Source organism: Rhamphochromis longiceps, linkage group LG11 (assembly GCF_057381845.1).
Source record: "Rhamphochromis longiceps isolate RC_006_pf linkage group LG11, R_longiceps_female_GT1.1, whole genome shotgun sequence".
Classification (NCBI taxonomy): Eukaryota; Metazoa; Chordata; class Actinopteri; order Cichliformes; family Cichlidae; genus Rhamphochromis; species Rhamphochromis longiceps.
Genome location: NC_140567.1, coordinates 39,550,165 through 39,561,039, shown reverse-complemented (window position 1 = coordinate 39,561,039; position 10,875 = coordinate 39,550,165). Strand labels below are relative to the sequence as shown.

General features: G+C 45.0%; 1 protein-coding gene and 1 long non-coding RNA gene across 3 annotated transcripts; both read right to left on the bottom strand.

Annotated features, from left to right (window-relative positions):
• Positions 1–36: 36 nt before the first annotated feature.
• prune1 (prune exopolyphosphatase 1) lies at positions 37–9,922 on the bottom strand. 2 transcript variants are annotated; one of them, XM_085424082.1, is made up of 9 exons: positions 9,582–9,922; positions 8,010–8,117; positions 5,743–5,945; positions 5,485–5,669; positions 2,186–2,344; positions 1,869–1,960; positions 1,578–1,736; positions 1,416–1,506; positions 37–1,267 (listed from the first exon to the last, which is right to left on the bottom strand). In XM_085424082.1, exons 2-9 carry the CDS (start codon positions 8,046–8,048, stop codon positions 1,038–1,040), a joined length of 1,158 nt encoding a protein of 385 aa, XP_085280208.1. In that variant the 5' UTR covers positions 8,049–8,117; positions 9,582–9,922; the 3' UTR covers positions 37–1,037. The 2 variants fall into 2 exon arrangements, with proteins under 2 accessions (XP_085280208.1, XP_085280207.1); XM_085424081.1 differs by lacking the exon at positions 9,582–9,922 and adding an exon at positions 8,921–9,537.
• Positions 3,499–5,478, bottom strand: LOC146660052 (uncharacterized). Its single transcript, XR_014913854.1, has 2 exons — positions 5,243–5,478; positions 3,499–4,330 (listed from the first exon to the last, which is right to left on the bottom strand). It is a non-coding gene; the product is annotated as an uncharacterized LOC146660052 (long non-coding RNA).
• Positions 9,923–10,875: the final 953 nt, after the last annotated feature.

The following is a 10,875-nucleotide window of genomic DNA, read 5'->3' as shown; positions in this document are numbered from 1 at the left end:
TGTTTCACAATAAAAGTCTTTCCCTTCTCAGTGCAATTATTGTGAAACATGATTTATTCACAGCTGGTTTCCTGACAGTTGGCTGCAGTTCTTTTTCTCTTTAATAAAACACCCAAAACCAACAGTCTACGGAGGCCCAACAGTGCCAAATCTGTCAGAAATTCACATCTTCAGAAAACCCCCAAAAAAACAAACAGATTCAAACAAGCATGAAGGTCCGCTATGACGGCACACCTCAGCTGGATGCAACATGTGATCACAAGTTCAGGTACGAGCCAGTGTTGTGTCTGCACACGCTGTTAGCAGCAAAGTCTGTATATTTTTTTATATATTTTATTTTATTGTTTACTCCATTTAATTTGTAAAATATGCACACACACACAGACACACGTAGAAAAACATATTTAGTATACGCATCCAGTAATGCATATACTATTATATATTGTACATATATTTATTAGTCTCAGATTTAGCCATTCTTATATTTTGGAGCCACATCATGGTCAGCGTGTGCGAGGAGCTCCAACACAGCGTCAGCAGCCCCCTGTGAGACGGAGGCTCCGTCACGGCTGCAGCTCAGTCTATGATGTTACAGATCTTTGATAAACGTTTGAATTCTGAACCATCACATGTGTTTTGTATGTTTTAATAAACATACTCATAGAGAATATAAAGAAATGAGGGTGGCTCATGACTTTTGCACAGTGTGCTTTCATCCACGCAGGACTGCAGAGAACTTTATTGTGTCAGACCGATCCAACAGCACCACCTGCTGGCTGGAGGCCTCAGTCACAGCTGCGCCCCTGCAGTTTTTTCTGAGCACGAGGCGTGCAGCGGGGGCAGACCTTCATGCCTGCTGTCGGTGGGTTTCCAGACTCGGATTCTTTTGATCATTTTGGATTTTATTAGAGAAACAGGAACACGGATTCATGCTCGTGTTCAACAACACCTGCTAAAAAAAACTAAAAACAACAACAAAAAAAAAAAAAAACAACCCATAAAACGTTGGTGCTTCATCGCTGTCTTCCTCTGACAGGTCAGAGGTCAGTCCTGTTGACCATCTGGCTGAACTTCTCCTCCAGGGCTTGGGAGGTGATGCGAGGCAGACCGTTGTCCAGAGGGGAGCCCTCCACCAGGCTGTTCATCGGTGTGGGCGGGACCTGAGACAGCTCGTCCTTCCTGTCTCCCGGGAAACCATACCCATCCCACGTCGTCAGGAAGTCTTTCATGATGGGGAGGAGCTTCTTCCGAGACGCCAGTGAGTTTCCTGGAGACATAGGGTGATGAAGTCACCATCAGTCCTGAGGCCACCCCCCCCCAGAGACACACCCTACAGAGCATAGCTAACGAGGCAGCAGAACATCAAGCATCACCTGTGCACACCTGCAAGATGTGTCTGATTACAGGAGTGTTACCTTGATGATAGGCTGAGATGTGAGAGTGGGGGCTGCTGAGTGGACTCAGGTTGAGGGCGGGGCTTTGGGCTTGTTCCAGGTACTGGCTCACCTGAGGAGGGAGGACACCTGAGCCGTCACGCAGAAGGAACAGCAGACTAAAGAAGGGGGAGGAGAGTGTACCTGTTCCCTGCAGGTGGTGCTGTGGCTGAACACAGCAAGTTCTCTGATTGGCTCTTTGCTCTCAGTGAAGAAGATTGTCATCAGCAGCAGCAAATCATATCCGTACTTCTGACAGAAACCTGAAAGCTCCGCCTCCAAGTCCTCCCTCTGCAGGAACTCCTGACACATACACACACACCCATACTCAGCAGCATGTCTCGTCAGGTGTTCTGCAGCTCTGATGCCACCTGGTGGCAGACTGGTGTCACTGCAGCTTATTAGTATGACTGTAGTACAGTGTGCAGTACTGACCTGCAGTGAGATGTAGAGAACAGAAACGGAGAGATTCAAACTTCCTGAAACAGCTTTCATGTCCTTCAACAACATCTCCTCTGTGTTCAGACCTGCAAACAAAGTACTGCGTCAAATACTCCAATAAAAAAAATATTACACCAAGTACAGTAAAACTGCAATACTAAAACAATGCTCCATTGAATTCTTTAATAAAAACTATAAAGGAAAAAGTACAAATCTGCAGTGTATCCACACCTGAAGAGTAACAAACACAGGTGAGTCCAGACTTTGTTCCACCTGTGTTCTCAGTTATGACTGACTTCTCAGAAACTGACCTGAGACATCCAACTTGGCTCTGTGCAACTCCTGGAAGAGAGCGCCCCTCGGTGGCAGAGCAGGGAATAGGTTCTCCAGCGCTGCAGCATACTGACTGTCTTTGGGAGTGACTTTACCTGCAGCAGGTGACATGTCCACGCAGTCCACCACGATGGCAGCTGCAGACCAACACAGACAACCCACCAATCAGTCAACGGCACACTTCAGACACACAAGATTTACTCAATTCAGGTTTATTTATACAGGTAGACCCGACAATAATACATAAAGAGAAAACTCAACAGGCAAGCACTTTGGCGACAGTTGGAAGGAAAAACTCCCTTTTAACAGGAAGAAACCTCCAGCAGAAGGAAGCTCTGCCTCCCATTCTACTTTTAAATACTCTAGGAACAACAAGTAGGCCGGCAGAGCGAGAGCGAAGTGCTCTAATAGGGTGATATGGTACTACAAGGTCATTAAGATCAGATGGGGCCTGATTATTTAAGACTAGGGATGGGTATCGTTTAGGTTTTATCCGATACCGGTGCCAAATCGGTACTTTTGAAACGGTGCCGGTGCTTAAACGGTGCTCGAACCGGTGCTTAAAGAATGGAGAACACAAACTTTGTCCAAAAACCTCTCATGTTTATCTGTTTCCCACTTTTTCTTTGGTCATTTTAGCCTTTTTGTCCAGGGTGAAGGGAGTATCTGCCATCAAACAAGAAGACAGCTGCATGTAGCTATGATGATGTTTGCTAGTTCACCTTACATGCATTAATGTAATAACGTGGTTAGCCTACTCAGCGTAAATTACACACGAACAACATTAAGCTACTCACGCAGAGAAGAACGGCTGCTGCTGCATCATCATCATTTCTGCTACACTGGCAGGGCTAGGGGCCAGGACTCTCCTCTTCGGGTTTTTGGGGGATGTTGCTCCGGGTCCGATAACTGGCAACCCACCCAACGTGCACAGTGTGAGGTCTCACAGCAAGCTATCAAATACGGCGCATTTCTCGGCTTTTAAAAAAACGCTATGCGTCGCCAGGTGTTTCATCAGATTCGAGGTGTTACCTCCTTTGACAGTATCACAGTATCAGCTTAAAGCACTTGTTGCTGCTGAGTTTGCATATTTTGCTGTGAAGTACAGCCAGACTTTTGACCGCTTCGCCTTGGACATTTTTAATCTGTAGCTCTGCTCTAACAGAACGTACGTACCTGGGCCCGCCTACTATCCTGGGAAACGTAAAATGATTGGCTAGAAGTGTATCACAGCTCAGGAAAAAAAAGCACCGAAATAAAGCACCGAAATGTGCGCTGCTTTTCGGTCTGGTTACTACCGTTTATGTCAGAACCGGTGCCATCATGGCACCGGACACCGGTACCCATCCCTATTGTATGTGAGCAGCAGGATTTTGAATTCTGGACTTAACAGGAAGCCAAAACAGGAGAAATATGCTCTCTCTTTCTAGTCTCTGTCAGGACTCTTGCTGCAGCATTTTGGATCAGCTGAAGGCTTTTCAGGGAGTTTTTTGGACTTCCTGATAATAATGAATTACAGTCGTCCAGCCTGGAAGTAATAAATGCATGAACTAGTTTTTCAGCGTCACTCTGAGACAGGATATTTCTAACTTTAGAGATGTTGCACAAATGGAAGAAAGCAGTCTTACATATTTGTTTAATATGTGCATTGAAGGACATGTCCTGGTCAAACATGACTCCAAGGTTCCTCACAGTGTTACTGGAGGCCAAGGTAATGCCATCCAGAGTAAGAATCTGCTTAGATACCATATTTCTAAGCTTTTCAGGGCCGAGTACAATAACCTCAGTTTGATCTGAATTAAGAAGCAGAAAGTTAGCGGCCATCCAGGTCTTTATGTCTTTAAGACATTCCTGCAGTTTAACTCATTGGTGTGTGTTATCTGGCTTCATGGACAGATAGAGCTGGGTGTCATCTGCATAGCAGTGTAAATGTATGCTATGTCTTCTAATGATGCTGCCTAAGGGAAGCATGTATAATGTAAACAGAATTGGTCCTAGCACTGAACCCTGTGGAACTCCATAATTAACCTCAGTGTGTGAAGAGGACTCTCCATTTACATGCACAAACTGGAGTCTATTAGATAGATATGATACAAACCACTGCAGTGCAGTACCTGTAATACCTACAGTAGGGCTGCCACAAACGATTATTTTGATAGTCGACTAGTCACCGATTATTTTTGCGATTAGTCGACTAATCAGATCATCATCAATTGGCCGTAAAACTACAGCTTATTGCACCAGCAGCATCTGCTCTTATATAACTATCATTAGCTTACAGCTTTAAGTGTTTCAGGTATGTGCTAACTAAAAATAAAGACAAGATGATAGTTTATTAAATTTTAATGAAATTTGCAGATTGTTTCAGTGAAGTTTAATAAACTCCTTGCTATCTAAATAAAAATACTAATACTAATAAATAAAATACTAAAAAAGCCAAACAATAACATTTTTAATTTATCTAAGTGACTCATATATCCTGTTTAACCTGAGTAGCGAAAGACAGCGGTGGGTTTGAAAACGATTAGCCGGGAGTCCGGTGTTCTCACAGCTCTAGTTAGCCTAGCCCCCGGCTCGCTATCGAGCTAGTGGGTAACAGACGTCTCCGAAAAGGTCGGAGCGCTTTTGAAAATATGTGGTGTCCTGATAAACTGAGCAGATATTTGAGGTTTACACAGCTACATTCTCGCCTGAAAATATGTTAAACGTTTATTTTGTGACCCAGAAAGAATAATAAGAGTAACATTAAAACTAACTAGCTGCCGCCATTGTTGGAAACTGAGCTGGGCTGCGCTATGAATTCTGGGACACAGCTGCTTCTTCTTCGGGGTTTAACGGTAGCTGACATCCTTGTACATGCAGTGCTGCCATCTTCTGTTTCAGTCCGTTATTACACTCTTAAATCCTGCTACTTATTCCTGCGTCTTTGGGGATCTTACAAAGCTTCAAACGACGCATCGACTAATAAATCAGTCGTCGACGATTTTGATAGTCGACGTAATCGTGACTAGTCGACTAATCGTGGCAGCCCTAACCTACAGCATGTTCTAATCGCTCTAATAGGATATTATGGTCGACAGTATCGAACGCTGCACTGAGGTCTAGCAGGACAAGCACAGAGATGAGTCCACTGTCAGAGGCCATAAGAAGATCATTTGTAACCTTCACTAAAGCTGTTTCTGTGCTGTGATGAGCTCTGAAACCTGACTGAAACTCTTCAAATAAACCATTCATGTATTCGATAACCTTCGAACGCTCAGTAACACCAGGTGTGTACCGTAAAGCAGGTGAGCAAGCTGCAGGTCCAGGATCTCTGGAGCTCTTTGAATGATGCGCTCTGTCACCAAGGTAGCGCAGGATCCCACTGTTTCCGCAGTAACAGGACAGGTGGGGGAGGGTTCCCTCTCTAGATGGTGGTGGTCGATCACCTCTGCAACCGCCTCCTCTAGGTCGCTGTCTGAACTGCAGCAGAGACAGGATGTTAAGACAGGTGTGATCACCACTCAGGTGTGCAAGGTCATCTGTGAGGTGTTACCTGGGCAGCACGTTGTGGTCGACCAACGTGAGCCGCAGGCGGCCGGCCCGCTGCAGTGCTCGCAGGTCCAGCTGGTCCCTGAAGACGAGGAGGTCCAGAGACAGAGCGGCTTGGCGCAGCAGGAAGACGCTGTCCGAGCGCAGCCGCAGCTCCGATTGACGGATGTTCAGCAGCGGCAGAACGAGCATCTCGCCGGGTGCAGTCTGACAGGGAGAGAGAGACTTCAGATAACCAATGTGGGTTAAAACGTCTTGATGCATCTCAATCATTCAGGTAAGTAAATCTCCAAAAGTTGATTCTGTTCATCTGGACGTAGCGTTTTGTGGGAGAAACGTTTCGTCACTCATCCAGGTGACGTCTTCAGTCTCAGCTGACTGCAGGTTTCAATCTTATAAACAGGACATTTACATAATGACTGAAACAGCCCACTGAAGGAACAATGGACTGGGAGGTCAGTTCCTTAATCTTAATTATGCAAATTCTCATGACCATTGATCAAAGACCATGAGTACCATTCACATAGAGTTGGGGAATGGCTGCAATCACAGCATTGTAAGATGGCAAAAGATGTACCCTTAGGCTAGAGCTGGGCGATATGAGATTTTTTCATATCACTATGTTTTTTTCATTTCAGGCGATAACGATATCTATCACGATATAAGCCAAATAACTATATTTGTAAGATTTAAATGTGCCGTTGCTCACAAGTAAAATGTGAAATAATCAGCAGCTTGTTTTTATTTAAATATTTATTTCCCATAATAAGTTCAACAGGGTAGATGTACTTAAGGAACATGAGACTTTTTCAGATAAATAAAGGCAAATATTGCAAACTACACAAAAGGCAGCCGCTAAAGCGTTTAAGTTTCAAAATAGAACAAACGAAACAGACTAAATTGTCAATTCCACTTAGAAACAAAATATTAATTCTAAAAATAAATCTTAGTTTGTTTTACAGAAGAACAGACAAAACTGACTAACTTTTGTCAATATCAAATAAACTGAGAACTAAAAGGAAATTCTCAATCTCTCCTTGTTGTATAGCTTAGCTTTTCAAACAGTTTTAACAGTTACTTTAGTCTGACAAAAGCCGAATGACGAATTAGCGCTTCCAGTCAGAGACTGAGGCTACGTCCACACGTACACGGGTATTTTTGAAAACGGAGATTTTCCGTTTCTGTTTTAAAAAATAATCCCGTCCACACATAAAGGCAGAAATGAAGGAAAACGCTGCTATGAACATGCCAAAGCAGCAGGTGGCGCTAGATTCCTAACCGTGCAGAAATGTTGGCCAATCAGAAGTCTAGAAGCCACGGTGGGAAAAAGTAAACAAAGCTGGGGCATAGAAGCAGAACCGAGTCGTAAGTGTGGAGGGACAGTAACTGTGTGTATATGTAAGCATTTAAACACTGCAGAGAGTAGAATTAACAGTATTGTAGAAATTCATTTCACCGAAACAATAACGTGGCGCACAGTGTGACGCATGCACCAGTTTATTGTATTTCCAGACTTGCTTTCGGCACAATTTACAGTGCACGCTACTCTGTTTTTGTCAGACTTGAAATAGCCGAAATACCTTCACACTACGGAACTTCTATGGCTCTTCCGTTCGACAATCTCTCCGGCGTTGGAACCATCATCTGTTTTCTCTTCGGTCACGCTCGGTTGATTTTTCTAGTCGGCACACTCATTTCCTCCATTACCCGCTGGCTGCTTCCCAAACAAACACACGTGCGGCTTGGCACTTGTGCTGTACGTAACAAGTCACGCGACGTGACGCTGCGGCTGTGATTGGTTCGGCTCTGCGCTGCTTAATTTGGATTGGCTGACCTGTTTTTTTTTTTTGTTTTTTTTTTTAAGAGGACAAGAGCAACGAAGTCTATCGCGATAGTTTAATTTCTCTATCGAGTAAAAGTTATATCGCGATACATATCGCTATCGTTCTATCGCCCAGCTCTACCTTAGGCCCCTCCTCCATTCAGAGATGGTCTTTGAGAATGGCCAATGGTCATGAGAATTTGCATAATTAAGATTAAGGAACTGACCTCCCAGTCCATTGTTCCCTCAGTGGGCTGTTTCAGTCATTATGTAAATGTCCTGTTTATAAGATTGAAACCTGCAGTCAGCTGAGACTGAAGACGTCACCTGGATGGGTGACGAAACGTTTCTCCCACAAAAAGCTACGTCCAGATGAACAGAATCAACTTTTGGAGATTCGGGTAACCAGTTCATTACCTGTACTGGCAGCTGATTGGACTGTGGCTTACCTTAGACAGGAAGTAGGCATAGGCCAGGGCAGATACCATGGAGTCAATGTCGCAAGCTTCATTTCCCAGGACAACATGGAACCCAGGGCCGACCTGGTCCGAGCTCAACTGGGGAACAAAGAACAGAGCTCCTAACATACTGATACAACCCGGCACCACCAGAATCCCCTGGAAGCATCTGGTATAACCTGAAACCACCAAAAATCATTTGAAACCACCTGGGACTACTATCCCTAAATGCAGACATATTTAACGTCCACAGTCTCGTAACGTCTGCTCTGAGACTGCAGGTCATCTGTGCTTGGGTTAATGCTGGATTTAACATGGAGAGGCTTCTTGTTTCTGCTGTAGTAAAAACATTTACTGTTAAACTGCAGTAATGTGTTGAAATGCCCCGCCCCTCCCCGTGCCTGGGTCTGCTGTAGGTTTCTTCCTGTTAAAGGGGCGTTTTTCCTCTCCACTGTCGCCAAAGCGCTTGCTCAGAGGGTCACATGATTGTTGGGGTTTTCTCCATTTTCTTTGTATTATTGTAGCGTCTAGCTTACAGTACATCAGTGTATTAATAAAACTGCATTCAATTTGGACAGAACAGGCGAGTTATAGAAACATGCCCCTCCTTACTGCTGCCTCTGCTGGACACCAGAAGAACTGCAGCAGTGGTGATCCTGACAGGTGTGTCTCACCTGACCTCACGGCTGACTGTCTCACCTGACCTCACGGCTGACTGTCTCACTCACACCCACAGCTGCGTTTCCGGTCGTTGACGTGTGCAGCTCCACAGACTCGTGCAAACTATCGTAGTGCTCGGACCTTGTCACATGATGTAAACAGTGCCAGTCATTCTGCAGCAGCGCGAGCTAACAGGCTAACCCGTGTGTGTGTGTGTGTGTGTGTGTGTGTGTGTGTGTTACCTTCACGGCCCGCTGGCAGCTCGTCAGAAACTCCTCCATCTGCTCCGTTAGCTGTTAGCTGCTAACAAACGGTCGGCTGTCTGTGACTCGCTTTCACCTGATAAATGTACGCGAGACAGAAACGTGCGGTGGGCGTGGCTTGTCAGGACCCGTGTACGGATCGCCTTTGAACCAAAACACTAAAACTTCGCGTCCCGTTTGCAGGGACCACGTGACCAGTTTCTTACTGATGATTACGTGCCTTTTTTTTTTTACTTTTGCCTTGTAATAGGCCTTTTTCTAGGTGTGACCAAAAAGCAGGTAAACCTGTGTCAGTAACCATGGTAACAGTCTCAGTGACCCTCACTTGCAGCAGGTGTTTGTGACGTATTTGATGTATGAAGCTAGAATTTCACAGTAATCGTGATGAAGGTTCAAACTGTGGAGGCGTGGGGCAGAGCGTGCGCTGAAGCTCGTTGGTCCCTGTGCTGGGAAATCTACGGCCCGCGGCCCTGAAGCGGGCCTGTATTTCCACCTACAGTGATGAAACCAATGCATCATCGGCTGCCGTCCTTCATCTGTGTCTTTATCGCAGCATGACGGTTCAGACAGGAAGTGAAAGAGTGAACCCGAAATGCGAGGTCTCCACAGAAACGTGTTAGAAACCCAGATTATTTCAAACCTGTATGACGTCCACTTTATTCTGTCTTCTAATTATTCTGCTTCCTGTTTCTTCCACCACTCCATGCCTCCAGTAATGATGACGCACTCTCCTGCTGGAGCCTCAGCCGGCTGCCACTCTGATGTGCAGAGCGGGCGCTTGGTGGTTCCTGCGAGGCACCGTCACAGAGGTGTCTGCTGTTTGTGGTTCTGCATTGTCCTACAGACGCTTCATGAAACAAACGTCCCCATAAAAGTCATCGATTGTGTTATTTAGGTAAACAGCTGTGACAATCCAGTCATGTGTTCTTGTTTATCTATTTGTTTGTTTAGTTGTTGGTTTTTCATGGTCACTAAATGTTTATTAACAAAACTAAAAATAAAACAAAAACACGAGACAACCGGAAACAAACTTCCTGTTTGAAACAGGCAGCTCTGCAGACACCTACGGCAGCCTCACGCACGCGCATGACCCTTCTGTAAACATGGGCGCGTGACGGTCGGAATGTCGAAAGGTTATGAGCCCTTCAATGACCTGATTAAAGCTGGGAAATATCATCTCGTGCTGCCTCAGGCTGCTGTGTTTGTATCCTGACAGGACAAACGACTCAAAGACGCGGTGAAACGGCGCCAGCATCCCGGAAACAGCCGGACTCACGTTTCATTTTTCTCACTGCAGCCTTCAAAGCCGGGCTGTCAAACTTAACTGTGAGCCACTGCTGCACAGCAAAAGCGTTAAATATGTTGGTGTTAGTGCTTTAATATGACTCACAGTAGAGTCACGGTCTTTAAATGTAAGCCTGAGGTGTAAAATAATACTGTTAAAATCGAGTGTTTCCATATCAAATCTGGAGGCGATGCAGTGGAAACGTGAACTGACCTCTGAACTCCTAAACGGACTATGACACTAATAAAATAAATTCAGACTCCGCCCCTCATTTTTAAAAAAAATATTACTGTTGTTGTCGTTTGGCGCTATATAAATAAAACTGAATAGCTTTTTTGAGTTGAGACAAAGCGGCGTGAAAGGCATTAGCCTCGCTGCTCGGTGAAATCTGTTGTTTGCAGCCAAACACTATAGCCTTGGAAAACAGCTTGTATATGAATATTCAGTCAGGTTTTGGCTCAATTACACCTAAAACAATGTTTAGATTGTTGACATAATGATGCTACGTGAAGCCTGAAAACCACCAAACCGACGTAGCAAACAGCAGAAGCGCTGACTGTGGGTCGACATCCCTGCAGAGTTTTGTGCACACGGTTTAGGTCAAAATGAAACAGACTGTTTTAAATGTAGTTCGGCATTAACTGTTGTC